The sequence below is a fragment of the Notolabrus celidotus genome, chromosome 22 (genome assembly GCF_009762535.1).
Source record: "Notolabrus celidotus isolate fNotCel1 chromosome 22, fNotCel1.pri, whole genome shotgun sequence".
NCBI lineage: Eukaryota > Metazoa > Chordata > Actinopteri > Labriformes > Labridae > Notolabrus > Notolabrus celidotus.
In genome coordinates, this window is record NC_048293.1 from 10,767,978 (window position 1) to 10,790,613 (window position 22,636).

The window sequence follows — 22,636 nt, forward strand, 5'->3', positions numbered from 1 at the left end:
AGAGCAGATCCTACATTGTAATAGATCTATCTGACAAGCAGAAATTTCAGAATCCTGCAGATTCTTGTCTAATTCTAAAATGACAAACACACCTGCCATTCATTTGAGTCTAAAGTAAGAATTCACTACTTAGAATAACTTACTCAATGTTCAACTAAATGCATGGGGCATTTCCATGTCTTTGCTATAGGTGATAAAAAATAGGACGAGACATACTGTACAAGGAGGGACAAACAGACTGCCCTCAATTTCTTTTTTGATCTGCTGCCATCCTTATAGCCCTGCCCTGAGCAAATGTAACTGGAGAGCAGTCTGTTTGTATTGGAAACTGGAGCTGTCTATGCAGTCAGGTGGGAAAACAAGGTGAGGGACTTTAACCTGCACATGCAACATTAGAGAGTTCATGAAAACAGAGGGAGGAGCCACAAACACAACACTACCTTGCACACGCAAAAACAAAGCATACCTCCCCTGATTTGCATATACACTGAAAACACAGGACATGACCTTATGCTCTCACACAGCCTGCTACAGTTTGGAGAATGATGGAGAACCATTTTTTTTTCATTTGCACAATCTCTGAATGTTTCTATTAAATAACAAGGAAGTAGTTGGAGTTGTAGCATGGCACCATGGAAACAGCGATCCCACCCAAGAGTTCAACAGGAAGCACTATTGGTGGAACCAAACATGAAGACAGTGACACAGAAAAACACACATGACTTACTTCAAAAATAAAGAGGATAGAGTCCAGCTCCTCCCTTTGAGATTTGTTCCCTGAAAGATAAAGAAAGTAGTTAGGTTTTTACACATATAACTAAGAGCTATACTGCATTAGGCTCATCAATAATGTACAATACTACAAGCCATTTGGCAAACACTTATTCAAAGAAACTTGTTCCTGTGAGAGCTTAATCCCAGTGAGAATTCATCCCCCGTCCCTCACTGTTGGAGTCAGATTGTGCACAAAGTACACTTAACATATACTGAAATTGCTTCTCTGTGGGCTAATGCCAACTACACAGTAGGGCAGAGGGTCATTAAAGCCCTAAAAGTAACACTTTCCACAAAGAGCCGGGAGAGGGTTAATTATTGAACCAGCATTGATTATAGTGGTCAACTGCTGGGTGTGCAATTCTCAAAGAAAGGGAGAAAAAAAGCTGTTTGTGCCTACCTTTCTGTTTTAGGTTGCTCTCCAGTGTAATGAAACTTTCATAGAAGATAAAATAAATCTGAGAACAGTTGATTTCGAAGAACGCCTTCAGTTCACTCTTGTCGATGAAATCTGTGGGGGGAAACAAGGGAAGCACTTCTTAATGACATTGACTTGAAATGAATAAAAAAAAGCACTCATGAAGACTACATTTTTCTTGTTGGGAAAAATGTTAAATCTGGATCAGGACATTTACCTGATAGAGATACATCTTGTAATGAGAATAGATTTTGTCTAGAATACTTGATATACATACTTTAACTATGGTTTTGCTGGCATGTATATATACATTTTTTTAGCCTTTGGCTATATTAAGATTGCTGATGATTTTCTCCATTCAAAAATTTCTGTCACGTTCTAAATATTTCATCAGTGTCCCTCAGGATTGGTATGTCAGTTGCGAACATCCAACATCAAATCTTGGTCAGAAGATGCACCAAAAGTGTCATAGTTGTACTGACCTACGGCTACTAGACTGTCGGTTTATTTTATTTGAATATGAAAATATTTTTTTTCACGGTTGAACAGAGCTCTTTTTACCTGTTTCCAATTTTGTAAAATACACCTGTTTGACATCAAAACTTGACTCCCCCTCTTCATCCATACCTTCAGTTAGGGCTATTTTACATTGTTTAAGCAGCTCTATCACAATATATGCTGGACTTGGCTCCCACCCTGATTGTTACTATTATGTAGTTATTCTAAACAGTTTAAGTTCCACAATAAGCATGGGATTCTACATACATTTACACAGTTTGAGCTGGAATAAGCAACTTAACTACTGGGGTGTGACAAGGTCTCGTGCTAGGCGAAAGCATGCTAATATTTCTCGTCAAGGTAATAAACTCTCCCGCTAGATATTTACAGACAGTGTCTTTGTTTATTCTACAGGTGAGGGCGTCCCTAACAAATAATTGTGGTCTGAAATTTAAATGCAAGTTCAACCTGTGGAGGGATTATTTTTTCTTAATACTTGACAGCTGTCACCACTTGTTCCTGGTAACAGAGACTCCAGACTGCAGTTTAGTTTATTTTATCTTCATTTTTACTTGATCACTCCATGATCATATGTTCCAATTTCTTTTCACTTTTGCACTTATCCACATTGACTTTGTCCATCTGTCACTTTCTCCCTTTCTCGATCACATTCAGACAGGAATACAGCACCTCTTATTTAGCTCCATAATGTCTAGGCTACAGCATGTTAGCATGTACTGTACCAGTCAAAAGCTTGGACACACCTTCTCATTCAATGATTTTTATTTATCTTAATTATTTTCAACAGTGTACATTTATTTTGAATGCATCAAGACTATGAAAGAATACATATGGAATTATTTAATTAACAAATAAGTGTTAGACAAACCAAAATCAGCTTTATCAGGTCGTCTCTTGGAAGGGTTTTGAATTACTGGTGGCTTGTCAAGGGTTCATTTTGTGGAATTAATTGCCATCATATAATGTGTTTGAGACCATCAGTTGTGTTGTTCAGAGGTAGGGCTAGTACACAATGGATAGGTCTATTTGACTACTGTTGTAAACCATATTATGGCAAAACCATATTATTTCATAGTTTTGATGTCTTCAGTATGAATCTACTATGTTGAAAATATTTAAAATAAATAAAAAACATTGAATGAGAAGGTGTGTCCAAACTTTTCACTGTTACTGTAAGCAGAAAGCGATGGAAAGGTTGAAAAAATGAAACATGTTATTTCAGCAAATAGTTACTGAGGCAGAAAGATACACAGGGGTTAGAGTTTATGACAACAGGCTACAGTCAGGTCATGTAAACAGCTAGACATATCAATAACTGCTATCCAGACCTGAGAAAGGGTTTGAAAAAAGTAATATGTCAGTGGAAAAGCTGAGTAAATATGTTTGTAACTACAATTTGGTCAAGACAGATGGCTGTCTAACATGAGTCTGGTTCTACTCGAGGTTTGTGCCTTTTAAAAGGAAGTTTTTTCTTGCCGCTGTAACAAGCTAAATACTGCGAGGTGCAATGCTCATGGTGGATTAAGATGAGAAAAGATTGAGTCATATCCTGTCTTGGTGTTGGGTCTCTTTTAACGATTTAACAGAGTATGGTTTAGACCTGCTATGTTTGTAAAAGCGTCATGAGATAATATTTGTTGTGATTTGGCGCTATACAAATAAAGATTCATTGACAATTGAAAGCAAAAGCCCCTAATGTGCGTCAAGTCAAATTCTCAGCAACATTAGACTAACATGTGTATGACGTCACTTTTAAAGTGCTGAAATATTGTTTGTCTTATCTTTTACTGTATTTAGTAATTCATACTAAATCAGAAAGAAGAACTGAATTGACATTCGGTCAAACATTTCAAAATTGAACTTCAGATAATGTATCATTTAAGTGTTCTTAAAAATAGTGTTACATTGTCTTTTTCTTGTGAACCCAATATCATGTAGTGTGTCGTCACATGAGCTTAGTGTATCATCATACTTGTGCTTAACACTTTCGTACAGAGACATGTTTGAGCGGGAACATCAAGCCATGATGTTAGTTACCGTTCACGGCTTGCATGAGTCATTTGAAAAAGATGAATGGTGGTCTAGATTGGAGGCCATGCTGAGATATGTTGATGGCCATGTGAGATGCTGCAGCAGTAGTTAATGAGGGGAAATCAGCAGTACATGTACATGCGTGAACAGACTGGCATGTAAAAAAAGAAAAATCCCAAATTTCTTGTGTAATGAACTCCTATTATTTGACATACTTCTAGCACTGTGGTAATGAGATAGGCCTGTCCTGAATAATCAAATATAGGCCAGGAGGAGCACTGGCACAATATCAGCAATTAAGGTTCACCTTCTGCTGCGACTATTTTCCTCCACCACATGGCAAATTGGAAAACTCCCAGAAGCAGTCCAGCTCGTGGGGAGACTAGTGCTGGAATGATGTAGTGTGTGACAAATACTTAGATGACTTATTTTGCCCTAAGATTAAAGCAAAGATAATGATGCATGGCGGGGTGATTAAATAAAAGGCAAGAATGTCTCCAGTTTCTAGTCTTGACATGGGAAAAAACAGACTCATTTGCTGAAAGTTAAGATCTAGACAGTGGATCCAGATGTACATTTAAAGCCAGAGAGCAATTTTTCTTTGAAAATGTGTGGCTCAAAACTTCAACCACATGTTTCTCATGTGTCTTACACACAGAAGATCATAAGTAGTGCATAAACTTTGTCTCCTAAACAATGATACACCTCATTAGTTTCAACTTGCTGATGGCATTAAGCTAATCACATCAAGGAAGAATTAAATAGTAGAAGTATGTATTGACCTATAAGTGACTGCATATTGCATTTCTATAGGATTTCCTCTGTTAAGCAGTTCAGGGTCGTATTTTTTGTGTCATATGTTGTCAGCATATGTTGCTCCAAAACCTGCATGTATCATTCAGCTTTAATGGTGGGTAAACTAGCCATGCCATGGGCCCTTACATATCCCCATACCATCATGGAGGCTGGATTTTTAACTGTGTCTCCCATCTTAAGAAAAGAGGATGATTTCAAACCTAATGTCAAATTTGATTTGTCAGAACAGAGGAAAGTTTCCACTTCGCCTCAGTCTATCTTAAATAGGCTCAGACCCAAAGAAGTTGCCAGTGTTTCTAGATCATTTATATATTGGTTTAAATATAGTTTCCTTTTTGCATGGTGCAGTTTTAACCTGCATTAGTGGATGCAGTGACACATTAAGTTCACAAATCATGTTTTTTAGATGTGATTTTGAGCCCATGCAGTGACTTCCACTACACAGTCATATCTATTTTTAATGCAGTGCCACCTGAGGGCCTGAAGATTAGACACTCTGTACAAAAGGAACAAGGTTGATCACTGATACTAAGATTTCTCCAGGTACTCTGAATCTTTTAATGATATGTACTGTAGTTGATTAAATCCTCAAATTCTTTGCAATTGTTTGTTTTAAGTTAATAAGGAATTGCTGAACGATTTCTTCCCCTTTCTGGAACACCCTTTTTTATGCAGTCATGTTACTAACCTGTTGCAAATAAATGTAGTTAGTTGGGACATGTTCCTCAAAGTGTTTTGTCCCATTTTTTTTAAACATGTTGCTGGCATCACAAATAAAATGAGCATATATTTCTCATAAAACAATAACAATTTTCAGTTTTAACATTTCTTTTGTTGTCTTTGCACTATTTTCAACAACATTAAGGCATTAAATCATCTGTATACCATCAAAATCTGTTAATATCAACAGTTTTCACAGGATCCCAACTCTTATTGGCAGAGGTTGTATATAACCTAATTGAGCCTGCCTGGTTTATTGACAGTTAAATTATCCTTAATATGGTTGTAATCTATCTAGTTATAACAAGCCACCCAAGGAATATATTGTAAAGCTGCTTCAGTATACATGGTTCATTTTTCTTAAACACTGTTTATTAGACAGCATGTGTTTTTATTTGTCACATTACCTTGGCTCCCAAAATAGAGTAGCTTTGGCCTGTGTTCTCTGATTTAATCCAGATTTCAACATGTCTTTCTTACCACTTAACATTTTGAATGTCTGAAGGGTGCAGAAGTTGTATTGCGAATATTTGAAAGATAGGGTGTATAGAGAGGAAGTATGCATAATGAACATGCAACTCTCATTTGAATATTGTTGGGTGTGAAAGACTTGAGGGAGGGTGGGTCAATTTCATATGTCATACTGCACATTCTGCTCACAGGGCCATCATTTTTTATGCACTCCAGTCTTCAAACTCCCTGCTCTCCATCTGCTCAAACACCTCTAACCAACCTCTGGAGCATGACGGATGGAAGGAGAGGTCTTGAAAAAAAAAATGAAAAAAAAGATCAGAGGCCTTTTGACAGGGAGCAAGAGTCTCGGGCGGGCACTAACCATCTTGGAAAACCTGACAAGACAGTGATAAGCCTCCCAGCAGTAAAAGTTAGACAAAGGCTGTCAAATTGTAAAAATCAAGGTGTATCTGCTTTTAGTGGTTTCTCTTCAGAGGGGATAAAACATGTCAGTGTCTGTCAAAGGTTGGTATAAATTCACATGCATGGGATAGGTAGCTGTTTACTACTTTTAACAGACATGTCAAATTTTGGATCCAAAACAATCAAGTAGATCATTCTTAAAATAAATACTACTACTACTACTACTACTAATGAGGGGTGAGTATTATCAAGAACCTCACGATACGATACGCATTACAATACTTAGGTCACGATACGATAGTATCACGATATATCACGATATCACAATATTGTGGTATATTGCGATATTCCTCACAGTGAACTAAGAAGAAATAGGGATGGAGTTTATGTAAATCACACAATACTACTCAAAATTTGAAAGGACAAATTAAGTCAAAACTATTTGATTGAAAACAACTTTTCCACTTTATTGTTTTTGAAATAATGAAGTTGTATTCTAGTTCCTCGGCTAAAATGTGAATTTTTATTATTACAAAAATATCGATATCATATTGGAGGTGAAAGTATCGCAATATATTGCTGTATCAATATTTTTTCACACCTCTACTACTACTACTAATAATAATAACAATAATAATAATAATAATAATAATATTACTACTAATTATAATTACAATAAGAATTTTACTACTATTACTACTACTACTACTACTACTACTACTACTACTACTACTAATAATAATAATAATAAACAGTTTCCATAGGAATTTATTTGATACTTAAAGAAGAACTGTCTAGTTAACTAAAACTGACCCTTCTGTTATTACTTTGAAATTCATTGAGGACACTGTTTTAAGTAACAGGTTAAATTACATTTACAACAACATCAAAAGAACTAATACATTACAGAGAGAAAGACTAAAAAAGCAGAACTTGATGAGAACAATCAAGCAGAACTGACATAATGTTCCATTAATTATCAACAGATGTACAATTTTTCTTCTGTCTAGTTTAGGAAGGGCTTTTTGTTAAGGTTGGGATCACAGGATGCAGATTTACAACAGTATACAGCATTATTAAGTGCATGCAATATCTAGTGAGACCCTTCAGTGGCCTATTCTGGCTTCTCAGGTGACAGCCTGAAAGAGACGAAACCTGTTCTTCTGGTCCTAAGAATTCAGGGGATGACATTATATATCATCTTAGTCTGGCAAGATAACTGAGTCCTTTAACTGGCACCACTCTTTCTGCAAGACCTTCTTGCCATAGATAGGGAAACAGTGCTGGATGAACAGCAGCTGCAGAGAGCTGTGATCACATAGGGCTGTTAAGGAGACCTTGTTTCAAACACTGGTGACCGTATAATGAATGGGCTGCTATAGCTTTAGCTCTCCTGTTTTCAGAGCCCCTCTGTTCTAGGAAGCAAATGTAATGCCAAGCCTGAATGAAGTGATTCACACATAACACTTGTAAACTGGAGATTGGTAACAAACTAATGAAAGGGAAATAAGAAGGGATGGAGGGGTGCTGGGAAACCAAGCCAAGTTTAGTAACAAACCAAACCAAGGGTCAATTGTGTGCCCAAAATGCTATCCTAATAATTCTACTTCTTACTGAGTGGAGCTTAATACACAGCTTTTACTCATAAGCTGCCTAAACCACAGTAAGCAAGCAGACTCACTTGGATGGGGGTCATTAAGTCGGCCTTATTTTCAACTGACTAAAAACTGCTGACAGCGGTAACTTAATTCAGAGGCCACCAATATTCCCTTGTGGAATTAAAAAGTGCACGCCAAACAGACAACCCTGACAGGTTTGGGTTGGATGATACTATTCTCTATTGTAACATGTTTCCTGTTAATTGTCGGTAAAGGGCAGATGTTCCAACCTCATGTGACTGGAAAATGTTAATGTGCAGCCAGAGCTATGGGCCAAAATGGCAGATTTCATAAACTCACTATCATTTCCACAAGAACTCTATGGAAGAATAAAAAAGCACAAATGTCAGTTTAAAGACTGGTTGTTATTTACTGACCACAGGGTGAACAAATGAAACTCTGACATGTCATATGCCCTTACATGACTGAGGGTTGATCTGTGATTTCTGGGGTCAAGGGTGAAAAGGTTGAATAAACTGTAGAGTCACACACCTTTTATGCCCTTGGTACATAAAAACGACATAAGATAATGATGGAGTGAATGAAACCATCCATCTGATAGGAGAAGCAGAATAATTGCTAGCTTAAACTGATTAATTTGAAGCTTTTCTGTTGCTTGCTATTCTACTGACCTCGTGTTAAAGTGGGTTTGCCCTGCAAGTACAAAGAGAGTGTACACAGTGGGTGTGCACATAGGGGTTGTTAGCCAATGGGTGAAGGTCAACGAGTCAGTTGAAGCCTATGGTATATTTACACATTCAAACCAAACTTTGTGTTATTCTGCACACAGCTCCCTGTTTAAACTGAGTCAGCATGCACTGTGTGAACTCACATTCGATGTTGAAAGGTTGCGTTAAACCATGTTTGACGTTTAGGAAACATACAATATATGCATTTATATCGCCTGAGGCAGAGTCATTAATATGCCACCTCATACTAAAAAAGCGGTCTAATCAGGCCTTTGATCAGACTCGCACTCATTTGCATTGGGCTGAGCTGGCTAACACTGCAGGTGCACTAGATTCTTGCCAGAGAGGAGAAGAGAAGAGAGAAAAGACTGATACGTTTTCTGGCAGTTTGCTCAGATCAGACACAGAGGACTCTTTAAGGGTCCCAGCAGAGGGATGCCTAGAGGGCACTGACACATAGTGGAAGAGATACGGGGGTGGAAGCTAATGCGGAAGCTGCTGGATACACCATGTATGGTGTTACTCTTATGAAATGGTGGCAAACAAAAACCAACGTGAGAATTTAAAAGACAGCAAAGAAGTAATCATTTGAAAAATCAGAAAGATGTTCTCTATGTGCAATTTTTTAAACATTATCTGGACATATAGGCGAGGGAAACCAAAAAGGCTCACTGACAGACGCCCACTTTGACCTTAAAGGGATATTTCAGTTTTTTTGAGCAATGGAGCTATTCAGTTTGCTGACAGAAACCCCCTTTCTTTTGGCACTGTTTTCAGACACACCTCGCAGACCGGTGTTCTTCCGCTGCATGAGCACAAACGGGAACACCGGTCTGCGTCTGAAAATAGTGCCAAAAGAAAGGGGTTTTCTGACGGCAAACTGAATAGCTCAAATTTTTTCTACAGGTTCATGCATTTGCACCGTGATGAGTTCCTGGATCATATTTTCTCAACTTTGGCGAAATTACGCAAAATAGGCGGCCCTGTCTGCAGAGCCTAGCTTGCCTGCCGGTCCTCTGGGAATTTTCTCATTAAAGGGGAAGAGCTCACCGACACGTATTGTGGCTAGCAGGAGCACTAGTGTAATGTAACTCATATATAACAAACATATATAACAACAGACTTTCATACACAATAATGTTCTTTTTAATATTATCAAAACATATTAAATTCTCTGCCAGAAAGGAAGCAGCACAAACCACATTCAGTTTAATTCTACTCTATAATGTATTTAATCTGTTCAATGATATGAAGAAAAATGGAAACGTGTCAGCTGACAGATGAAGCTTTGTGGATGAGGAGACTGATGCTTGAGCACAGTGACAGAACAAAATCAATCATATATTTATGGAAATCAGCTGGGGAGGGCAGGTCAGTCACATGATGCCATCAACAGCGCTGCTGTGCAGGTAGTGCCAGCCACATATGAAGCCCTGATAAAATACAAGGCTTCTATGAAGTGGTTTAGCTAAAAAAGCTTACACTGTACAGCTTAACTGTGGACCAACATCCCTCTAAGTCAGCAGTGGCTGAATTTTGATCTAGTCAAGAAGAAGCATGAATAACTGACCGGCCCTGCAATGTATCATCCTCTATGAGCAATGTGTTTACAGAGAATGATTAACAAACTGCCAGGCTAAAGCAACAGAGCAAATCGTGCAGCTCTTTCTGAGTTAACAGAACAGGCAGTAGAGCCTCTCTTCAAAACAAGTAAAGCAGTCTGTGACAAGCAAGTCTTATGTAAAATGTCAACAGGCTTGTAATGTCTCTGAACAAGTAATGAGAAGCTGATGATAGTCTTCTGATCCACATTTAAAACAAGTTTCAGCAGCATTAAAACAAGTCAAAGATATGTAAGCACTGTGGGAAGGGCTTTCCTGCAATCATAACACTATCGGTGCATATAATTTCATTATGATGCCACTGCGCCAAATGCAGCATGAATGCCTCTCAATTTGCAGTCGGAGTCTAGCTGTGTAACAGATTGGGGCCTATGGGTCTATGAAGAGCACAGTGTGAAAGAGTCATGGCAGAACTGGCAGACCTGACCTTAACCCAGGCTGAGCTCACACATGAGAGAGTGGCTTATCTCAGCAGCTTAGCACTGCAGAGCTGTTAAACTGGCAACTTTCACTCTTCCTCTTCTGGAAGCCCTGAAATCCTTATCTTTGTCTATGCAAGATATTAGTTGTTCTGAAAAAAGAAGATTAATTCTGGACTGTAGGGACACCTTCCTTTGCATGGAGGTTAGACCATATCCTACCGAAGAGCCAAACAAAACTGATTTTAATATGTTTTGAATTGATGTCAAACTGAAGACTGCCTTGTACTGAAGTCTCTCTCTGAATGAAAAACAACTGATTAAAGGCAAACATTTTGTTTAAGTTATTTGTATGATATATTTTTCCCTAAAATATCTTCCTTTCTAACAAATGTATAGTAATGCTAGGGATGTCCCGATCCCGATCTCAACTATCCGATCACAGCCAATCTGGCAATCTTTAATTGATCATTGATCAGCATTTGAGCCAAACATCTCATTTGATCATTTACGTCCGCTGTCACTGAACACAATTTGCAGGTGACAGCTAATGCGTGAGTGTAATTGAGCATTCTAAGTTTGCTTAACCGTGTATACATAATGAGAAAATAATAAATGGGACATTGATGTAGAACTCGAGCCATGATTAAAATTTTATTGTAGCACTCACATTGTGCACCGCCAGACACATTACAGAAAAAATATGGTCCATTTACCCTATGCTAACTCTCCAGGGACACATGGCCTAAAAAGCCGAAAAACATACCAAACACAGGACAGACTCTTACATTAGCATTAGCTGCCTTTCTCGATACCGGTATGCCACTACGTAGCTAGTGGCATGCAACTTGGTTTGCTGTCACTCCCAACATTTATGTTCATGCCTCCAGACACGGCACAGACAAAGCATAATTATGCTTTACGCACCCTATGGTAACTCTCCAGGGACATATGGTTCAAAAAGGCAAAAACATGAACCAAACACAGGACAGTCCGTTACAACAGCATTAGCAACCTCTGGGCTAGCGGCAGCTGCTGTACTCTATAACGGCATGTCACTCCGTAGCTAGTGGCATTCAACCAGTGTGTTTCAATCTCGCTGTCACTCCTAATATTTATGTTCTCCGTCTCGCAGCCTGATGCTGCCATTGTGAATCACGCACTCTCATGAGAGTTGCGTTCAGAGCAGCCTAGGATTTAAGCGCTAAAATGCATGCATACTGGTTTCGTGGGTCTAATACAGCAGAGCTTGTAAAACAAATTATGAGTTTTACAACAATGCTAGCTGGATTAAGTTGAATGGAATAAACATAAGACATATGTTAGTTATTCTTTTAATTACTTATTTTTGTTAAAGGAAAAAAATAATGTGCAGCTCAACTCTTTTATCTCTTGTGCAACTATTATCTATATCAAATATCGGATCAGGACTCTATCGGCAAATATTCAATATTAAAAAGTCAGATTGGGGGCCAAAAAAGCTGATTGGGACATCCCTAAATAATTCAAGGTTCATTTTATTGTCATTCAGTAATATTTAAAAACATGAAGGAACAAAACACATTACTCAGGTCCAGCAGCATACAGAATAGATAACAAGCTAAAAGAAGACTCTACAAATAAAGAAATAAATACATAACCTCAAGCCTACAGTAAGTAAATATAAAAACATAGTTTAAACCAGCGAAAAAGTGCAGTAATGTGTGCATGCAGTCACAGTGGTAAAGTCTAGAGAACAGACCTAAAGAGAGAAATAATGCATATTTATTGACTCTATTTTGTAGAGTTCCTCCAAATCTGTGTTTTTGTCCAGTTACAAAATAAAAAACATGACAATGGCACTTTAACTACATCTTGAAATAATTCCTAACTTCTTTTTCCAAGACAAATTGTATCATTTAGCGGTTCAAAGAAGAGAACACATTCAGACAAGACCTGAAAAACAAAGTTTTCTCCAATCGTCACTCAGCACAAAGTTGCAGCCTGCTGTTTAACAAGCCTGCTTATACTGCAAGCGAAAGCTAAGTGTTTATTTCCCTAGGATTTAAAACCTGGAAATCCACTACAGATTAGCTAGGGCTTGGGCATTCAAAAAAGGAAACATTGAAAATCCACTTTGAGATCAACCTCTTGATAGAAAAAAAAAGTGGGGCAACTGTAAACTGTAAGTCATGGGCTTGGTTTGGCTATTACAAAAGCAGGACAGGTAAACAGTGTAACCAGACAAACTGGTTTTTCACATGCTGTGTTAAATTACACAGATATCATCCACTGCAGAACACAGAGCACTAGTGTTTTCCTATCTCTGGCTCTCCATCAGGTCAGTAGCTAAAAGAAAAAAAGCCTTTCATTCCACACCATGTGATTTATATCATACAGTATCTAAAATTTGGGTTTTAGGGAAGCTCTGAAACACATGACAGAAATGCAATAAGCTCAAAACTGAAAAAAACAAGATCCTTCTTGCCAAAGTTTTCTGTGAATTGTTAATACACAGAAACATCTTAACTAAATGACTCCATTCGTTTGTAGATATTGTCACATCTGTAGTCAGTTACATTGATTTCTAGAAAAAGTATTTAATTGATCAGCGGCAAAACTCTAAAAGAAGTTTTGTTTCCTTCACATAGTTTGCAATTCTAATTAGGCAGGCAATGTGGGACAAAGGACTTATTTTTTCTCTCATAATTCTGCTACCAGTTAAAAGAAAGGCCCAAACATGGCAGCTAAATAGTAGAAATATAAGTAGGAATACAATTTTTTGGGTTGGATATTGCACCTGTATTCTTATACTTTTTGGCTAACTTGTTAACAAAGCAGCATTATAAATCTGTCTGGGAAAGTGCCAGAGTACTAGCTTCAAAACTATTACCTATAACCCCCAGAGTCTACAACTCAGAACTTCAAGCTTAAGTTACATCTCGGCGTAATAATCTCTGCGTGCACCTGCCTTCAGACAAGTCCTGGCAGAAATGTTAGTCTAGACGCCAACAGCTGAGGTGTGTGGCATGTTTCTTTACTTGCAATATCTGCAGTATCATGACAGCTCAATTCTACATTTTTGGCTAAAATATTGTAAAATATCAAGATAAAGAATAATAAATATTCTATAGTATTCTGATAATATAACTTGTGACTGAGGCATTCAAATCTAAAAGGATGCAGTAAACTTACAAACTAAGGATGGACCTCATCTTACCCATGCAGAACATACATTGTGAACCATCAGCTGAGTGGGGTGCAGCTGCTTGGGTAAGCCTTGAAACCTTCAGATTGTTAATAAATGTATAACTCTGTCAGCTTGTTTAGGGTTAGTGAATGTGTTTTTACTTGAGAGAGAGGGAGGAGATCATGGTTTAGGTGATGTGTCAGTTTTTTTGCGCTGGGAGCAACCACAACCTCAATTTCAGGGGGCTTCTCAGTAGCGTTAACTGTTGGTAGGTTATGAAAGTATTCCTGGGGTACTTCCACTTCCCTAAGTAGTGATCGCAGGGTCTGTTTTAAAATGCTCTGTATGCTTCATACTTGCTTTCATTCAATGGCAAAACTAATGATAGAAATCATGTCATGGCATTAGCAGCAGCTCTAAACATGAAAATTATACCTCGAAAAAACAAGTGTGATAACTTTTCTCCTCTGTACGGACTTCGGCCATTGTTGACAAAGTTTATTTCGGAGGTCCCGTCCCTTCTTGATTCTGATTGGTCTGTGATCAAGAAGTGACATTGATGAGCACAGGGGTGTTCCAAAAGCTGAACTTTTTTCAACTGAGAGCGCTGCGACAGAAACCAGCTGACACCACCTTAATTTTAGTTCACTAGCATTACTCGTCATTAGCTCAGGCGCAACAGCATATCTTCTTTAGCTTTTTGTAACACCATTCCCAAACAAAAGAGAGGGTAATCAACAGTGTGAGTACACAAAAGAAACTGCTGCACCCATCATACTCTGAGTGTTTGTTCAGTGTGTGTTTAGCTGCTCCCCACACTACTTCATCTAAGCCTTTACTGATCAGCAAGGTGTTTCTGCTCTAGCCAACCAATCCTATACTAGATCGGGCGGGAATGGTCACCCAGGTATCCAGGAAATTGACCATCAGATGACCATGTTGGAACAGTTTGTCTGTATGCTGCTACTGAGGGTTATGATAGATAATAAAGTCTGACTTCCACCAGATCCGTATCCGGTCCGTTTCTGATCCGCTACGGTCCGGCTCCGTGCTCCCTCGTATTTTAACGCCCACAGGTTGCGATTTTCAGAACGGAGCACAGAGCAGAACCGCCAAACAGCTGTAGTCCTGTTACCAAGGTTTTCCACAGTAATAACTGAATCCATGATTATCTGCCTCCTCATCCATGTTGTCTTTATCAGCCTCTGAAAACCTCTGACCTGTTGACTCCAGGCATGGCTCCGCTCAACATGATGGTTTGTTGTTGTATTGAAGTGAAAAACGATCTAGCGATACCACGGGGTGTTTCATCCTGAAAATGACCAGATTTCTTCATTTTGTTTTGTTGCCTGACTTCCTGTCCTGCTCAATCTGCTCTGTTGAAATGTACGCGTCGTGCTCTGGTATCCGGCAAAAGTAGAAGTCTTGCGTATAAGATCCGGAGCGATGCGGCGTGCCAGATCGAAGACGCAGCCAGAATGCAACAGAGTGGATCCAGTGGAAGTTACAAGATGGACTAGAATAGAAACCTATCAGATCAGGTGCAGTGACAGATCAGAGACGGACTGGACACGGATCTGGTGGAATTTGTCCATAACACTAACAGATAGATGGTGAAAGAAAACATGCATCGCTATCATTAACACATGTTGAACACCTGATACTGTGGCTTTGTTCCTCAATTCTTTTGTCAAATCTTCTTTTCAGGCAGCCCCACAAATAACACCGTCAGGGCAAAGGCTAAAACACAAGATCCCAGGGCCACAATAGCAGCTGCTATCATAATAGGCAAAGACAGACAAAGACTTGCCAATGACCGTCTAGCATTACCCAGCCTCAAAAAACTATTAAAAGTGTCCCTGACATATCTCTAACAAGCTTTGTACAGCTGAAAAAAGTTTGATCTTGCGATCAGCTCATTCCTTTATTCTGGTCAATTGTGAAGTTTCAATTTGTAGAGATTTATTTTCACTAAGAAATAAACAGCCTTTTGTCAAATTAACGTCAAAAGACTTCATTCATCTTCAATTACTCGCAGGTTAGTATTTTTATAGTGATATAGGAGTACTGCACAGACATCTGTAATGATAACAATGCCTAACTTTGGGAGTCAAGAGCCTTGTGATCTTCATCCTTCATCACGATAGCTACAGACTCAGTGTCAATCAACTTCAGTGTGTGATAGCCTGCAAAAGGAAATAGGAGAAAAAAAAGCCTCAAGACCCTGAAAAGTTAATAAAACCCATTTATGATTGCCTACTGTGATAGTTACACTGCACTGCACTTGAGTGGAGATATCATGCCTACATAGTGTGGGATAAAAGATGATAAGAGCCTGAAGTTATTCATAAGTCTAAGCTGAGTGTTTCACAAAAGAGGAGAATCAGAAGTCGAGTGATCTCAGCCTTTACTTTAGCCACACAGAAGACCTTCTCAAGAGCCCCTCCAGTGTGGAGCTCATTGTTTCCTTCGGTGCTTCACCTTCTGATTTCCTCTCGTAACAGCAGCGCTTTCAGTTGACCCTGACTCCAGCAACACTTGGAGCACTTAGAAAGAGAAAAGTAACCGTAATGACACTATATTTAATTTCTTCTGAAGATGAGAATGCTGAGCTTCCTTTAAAAAAGTATTGCATTTGGCTGCAATGAAAACTCCCCTCCCCCTACTGCCACAAACAAAAACACCTCACTGTTATCATTAGAAGCACTGGCACACATTAACTGTTGTCCCTCATACAGGTCAGCATCAGATTCAAAATGAGCTTGTTTACATGAGTTGAAGAGAACAAAAGGGGACTAACAACAGTTAGGGCCAAATTTCACCTGATACGTGTCCAGTCCGTCATGGCACCGGATCTGGTGATAGGTTTCTATTTTAGTCAAAGTGTTAACTTCCACTGGATCTGTTCCGTAGCGTCCCGGCTGCGTCTCTGATCTAGCATGTCGGTGCCCTCCTGATCAGATATCCATGACTTCTATTTTTGCCAGATGCTGGAGAATGACGCTTAAATCTCAACAGAGAAGATCGAGCGGGACAGGAAGTCAGGCAACAAAATAAAATTAAAAAATCCAGTTAATTTTCAGAATAAAACACTCTGTGTTATCACCAGATCGTTTTTCATTTAACTACGTCAACAAACTGTCATAATGAGAGGAGCCAGGCTTAGAGTCAGGAGGTCAGAGATTTCAGAAGACAATAAAGACAACGTGGATTAGGAGAGGAGTTGGATTTTAATTTTTTGCAGTAATTACCGTGGGAAAACCTTGGTCACATGACTCAAGCTGCCTGACAGTCCTGCTCCATGCTGCGTTCTGAAAACGGAAGCAGTTGGTGTTGACGGATGACAGAGCACAAAGGCGGATGGATCAGAGACGGACCGGACATAGATCTGGTGGAAGTCCCGGGTCACTTCGAAGGTAGTTTGTTCTATTCAGATGATTTTTGTAATTATTTGTCTTTCAACAAGCGGTCCTATGCTAAAGATCTCATCATGGAAAAACATATTTGAGCTAGACATAAAACCACTTCTCATCCACGCACTGGTCTTAACCAGCCTGGTACCCAGTTCTGTGAGTGGAGGTAACAGATAGCCTCGGACAAACCTCCTGCAGATGGTCAGATTACTTTTAGATTCCTAGCACTTTATTCAAGAACCTCAGTCTCATTGTAGTAGTAGTAGTATTGTCAACAACATACAACAGGGAACACCACAGCCTGAAACAGAGGAATCGCTGTTTGTGCCTCCACCGAGAGAAGTGATCAGGTGGTTTGCTGGGCTCCTGTAATTAACAACCCCAGCCAAATCCAGCCAGGCATGACCAGCAAATTAACATGCAGCAGCTTTCACACTCTATCCCACAGATCTGCTCAGTGAGCAGAAAACCAATACAGGGCCACTCTGAAAATAGACCCAGACCACAGATTGTCCTTTCAACTCCAATACCACTGATACTATGAACACATTCAACAAGCTGGTTCAACACATTTCTGGTTGTGGTGCGACAAAGCCACAGAGACGACGAGACAAAGCTTGCAAAATATTTGGCTGCAATTTTTATAAAGATTAATGGACAGTGAGACTTGAGAATTGTACAATTCTTAACATTATCCCTTCCCTTTTAGTGCTAATTTATACTAGGGTCGGGTAAGCTTCATGGGATATTTCAAAGTATTAAAATTAAGAGAATGCATGTTAAACAACTACTCTACGTGACCACTAACATGACAAGACTATCACTAGGGATGCACCAAAATGGAAATTCTTGGCCGAAACCCAAAACCAAAAATGAGGACACCAAGGCCGAAAACAGAAAACCGAAAGAAATTATTATGCCGATTATTAGTACCATTGCATTTATGGCTATGACTGTGTACTAACCTCACTAAAATCAAGGATCTCATTGAACATATCAGACAACCAGGGTGCATGCCCCTCATCTGAGACAACTCTTTTTTTTTTGCGCTTTGTTCTCCTTCTCCTGCGCTGTGCGCTTCTCCGTCTCCTGTCTCAGCATCCATCGTGGCCTGGATCATTTCTCGTGCTCGCTGCTTTATTCCCACATCCAAGTAATGATCTTTAAAACGCAGATCAAGTACAGTTGCGATGAAGTGCAGAGGATCCGAATAGATCTCGGTGAAACCTGTGCTCACAGACTCTAAGAGTGTACTTTTCATTGTTTTCACTCCGTGGTCCGTCTCAGCCTCTTTGCTTAGAAGACGCTTTAGTGCTGCAATTAAAGGAATAACGGATGCAGACATGTTGACCCTTATCCAGAGAAGCGCGTACTGGCCACGGTTTTTACTTGTGTCATCACAATATTCTGTTTCGGCTGCAGTGATAAAAATGCACTTTTGGGCCATTTTCGGACAAAAAATTTCGGTGGCCGAATTTTCGGTGCATCCCTACTTATCACTGGCAAGGTAAATGTCACTGTGACGAATGTGTGTCTTTAAAGAAGAGGTGATGCAACTCCATGGTAAACATGACCCTGTCCCAACTGTTTTAGAATATATCGCTGGCATAAAATTTTAAATGAGCAAATACTTTTCATAATCAATCAATCTTTATTTGTATAGAATCACAACAAACGTTATGTCTAGACGCTTTTGCAAACATTGCAGGTCTAGACCATACTCTATGTTAAATTATTAACAAAGACCCAACATCAAGACAGGATGAGATCCAGTCCCCTCTTACTGACAGGACTCATTCTTATCTCATCTTAATCCACCATGAGCATTACATCTCGCAGTATTTAGCTAGTTACAACGGTAAGGAAAAAGTTCCTTTTAACAGGCAGAAACCTCGAGCAGAACCAGACTCATGTTAGACAGCCATCTGCCTTGACCGAGTTGGGTTTGGAAAGAGGGACAGGGGAGAATAACTTCTTATATATGAAAATTGTAATCTCAGGAAATTTGTCTGGAAAGCATCTCTTTTCATCAAAGATAAATGCTGGTGACAGTGAAAGGGGGTCAAAAATATTCCCTATAGTCCTGGTCGTGACCACCATAGCACCCCATCTCTCATCACTTCTTCCTGTCCACACAGGAACCAGCAGCACCAGGAGGAAATCCTTCCTTCGCTGAAAACATGTTGAAATCAGGGTGGTTGGGGGGACGTCAACATGTAGGTCCTACTATCAGCTGCTGGACAAACAGACCAGCCTTATCTCTCACTGCACATGAGGGAAAGAAAAACAGATAGGACACGTAGAGCTGTGTATTGACCTCCACTCTTGACATTGAAGTCGTGCTATTTATGATAGAAAAAGGTCTAACCATATGAAACAGTTTTGCTCAAGCTTCTGAAAGTATCACGCTGATATTAGATGGTGCAGCTGTACCACTGTGTGATAGATCAATAAATCAGCAAACACCACTATGAAAGTGGTACAAGCAAAAGAATGCATCAGCTTAAAGTGATTGTTTTGTTTTTTGACATGGGGTTGTACGAGGTGCTAGTCAATAGCTATTAGCCACAGGGGTTGCTGGTCAGCTCAGCTACTTTTTTGAGAAACTAGATGGAGAAAGGAAACAGAAGCTAGCATGTAGTTTAGAATCTTATAAGAAACTGGGACCTAAACACTAATGTCCGTATAAGTGCATGCTCTATTTTAATTGTTTCTGCACTTCATTTGCTGTTCGGCAGCCACTTTGTTTTTGGCACCATTTTAAGACGAGTCATATACGTGTTCCTCTGCCTGCAACGCACTGATCAGCTGTTTGGGTCTGCAGGCTTCATAAGAGACAAAAATACAAAGTTTATAAGTGATTTTTGACTGTTACGATGACATTTACTGTGGACACAAGAGGACACCTCTACTAGCCAGAATTTACAAAGGAACAACAAGACTCAACAGATCAAGAGGGGAAGAGAGGGGAGAAACTTCTAGCCATAGAGATTAGAGATATCTCTGATGGTACAGATGTAAAAAAAAAGCTTGGACAAAGTTTGGTTGTGTTCAGCATTTTCCAATATGGCACCTGCCGCCGACTGGCTTCAAAACAGCGCTCAGTCTGCATCACTGACCGTCCAAAGTTATCTATTACTGAACACCTGTTTACCAACTTTCTTCAATTTTCAGAGTAAAGCAGAAAACCAGAGAGACTGAATGGCAGTGCTTCTTCAATTTTCAGCTCTTTCGCTATTGCTCCTATGAATTGAACACTATCACACAGTCTTCTTCTGCCTTTGATTTAGGGTAAAGTGTCATCCAAAAACACCCCTTAATTTTTTGGAGCAGGTAGGGTACTTTGCATTCATCTGCCATCTCCTCCAACATTATATGAGCTGCAATAGTGGCAATACACTGTTAAAAGCTTGCTGGCTAGCTGGTTACTAAGCCTTCTTCTACTGCTGCTTTTTCCTTGTGTTACGGGTTTTATGCTGGGGGCAATCAGTGTAAAAAAAACCCATCTGTATCTTACTAAGAACAAGTTAGTAACATGGTATCATGGTAATATCATGCCTATTATGTCAATATTTCATGTTTTTGCTATCCCACTTCAAAAAAAAAAGTGAACTATCCCTTTAACAAATGGCTCAACTCTCAACATGTCAAAGGTACTTTGTTCCCTGGGACTGCTCTTTTCAAATGACTCCTAGTCCTATTAAAGTTAAATGTTAACAAAATCAGCCAGAGCACAACTACTTGAAAGATCTGGGAATCATTCAGATTTTTTTGAAAGTGCAACCACAATGTTTTTATCAGTTTTTTATATTTTGGTATATCAACTCAAATGATAGTGGCACATCTGAAATGCCAAATAAAAAATAAATATAACCTTTAGTGAATTATTTAAACAGTAGTTATGTTGTGCAGGGTTTTGAATTACCCTGATAGGCGCAAGGAAATGTTTATATGGATTCTTTATAACATCATAATAATGAATGGATGAAACAGAAAATAGATTAGAAATAAGTACTCAGTCAGGTTACAACAGATCAAATGCATATAATTATAGTTAAGGTACAGGGTTGATGAAACACCTACACAACTGTTTTATTACTGTCATAAATACTGCACTTCCTTGTCCAAATGTATGTATTATTCAGAAATACAAGACTCCATTAATGTGATACATTTCCATAGTTTAAATCATATATCTCAGGGTAAGTTACAGGAGCTTGATTGTTGCTGAACGAGGCTACCAGGTGGATCCAAGGACCAGTCTCACTGAACCCCAAGTAAATAAACGGTTCCCTGTGTTTCCCACAGTGTTGAGCTAGAGAGCTGACAGTACTACTTCTTTTTAAAAGAGCCTAGTTGACACAGGACTGAATGACCAATGAATGTTATGCTTCCATCTGCTTCACAGCGGCTCATGTACTGACAAGGCAGCATCAGTTAGCATTGGCTAGCTTGTTAGCCTTGGGGGGAAGCTAGCTCCCATTTGCTAGCAGCCATGCCTTTAACAGTCTCACTTGTCTTTTATCAGAATATTAAATGATACAGGGGAACGGATGTAAAGAGTCCAGCACGTCAAACTGCAATGAACGTTCCATTTTCCATTGTGCAAATAATGTTACCTGTCTGCAGGCTTTCATTAGTCACCGCAGTGACAGCCAGCCAGCTAACCTGACGCGTTGTTTGACGTTAGCTGTTGGCTGATGCCAGCTAGCTAGCTCGGCGATGCAGCATCAAAAGCCCGGTGACATTTCACTCACCTAACAGTGACCGGAGGTGTTTGAGCCGGGTCAGTACATCCTTCTTTGGGTCCAAAACTTTCTGTGTAGATTTCTTGACGTCTCCATGCCCCCTTCGAGTGAACATTCCGCTGTAAAATGCAACCGTGGAAGCTGAAATCACCTGCGTTTCACCATTCACCGAGCCTCCAGTGTGACTGTCACTTCCCTCACCACTACTCTATGCCTGCTCGGTAAACATTCATCCGACGGCCACTGGTGTCCTGTTTTTTTTGTGGGTGTGTAAACACGGAAGCACAGCCTGACAGAGGGGAATGGTTGAATGACAAGAATACGCCTCCTGGCTTAAAATGTTCCACCTTGCACCTCCAATGTTTTTAAGCGTGAATTCATTTTTAAACCATGCATCCCGTTAATATCATAGGCTATCTCTATGTTTCTCTTACAAAGCAATTGCATTGTGCAGGTTTTCAGCCTCGTGCAATTATCATTCTTTTTTTTTGTTTTTGAGAAAGACAAATTTGAGTGCAGAAGTACATTTGGTTTGCATTGACTCTCATGAGCAATCAAAAACACATAGATATCACTTACTTCCATACTATACAGTTTGATAAAAGATGGGGTCTGGTTGTGACGAAAGCTCCCAAGCGCCCCCTGGTGTTTGAGATAGTGTACCGCGACATTGAATTCATCTTCTAAAATAGGCAAAGATATACTTTATTTGTCCCCGTTGGGGGAAATTCTTTTGTTACAGCAGCTTACAACACGGGACAGGG

At 39.4% G+C, this 22,636-nt stretch overlaps 1 protein-coding gene across 2 annotated transcripts in view; it reads right to left on the reverse strand.

Moving 5' to 3' along the window:
• Positions 1 to 22,280, reverse strand: part of ralgapa2 (Ral GTPase activating protein catalytic subunit alpha 2) — a 105,468-nt gene extending 83,188 nt beyond the window's left edge. For both annotated transcript variants that reach the window (XM_034675644.1, XM_034675645.1), the window contains exons 1-3: positions 21,882 to 22,280; positions 1,175 to 1,285; positions 728 to 777 (exon numbers count right to left, since the gene is read on the reverse strand). In XM_034675644.1, coding sequence (XP_034531535.1) covers positions 728 to 777; positions 1,175 to 1,285; positions 21,882 to 21,987 — 267 coding nt within the window. In that variant the 5' untranslated portion in view covers positions 21,988 to 22,280. The remainder of the gene's footprint in view (positions 1 to 727; positions 778 to 1,174; positions 1,286 to 21,881) is intronic.
• Between the last annotated feature and the right edge of the window lie 356 nt (positions 22,281 to 22,636).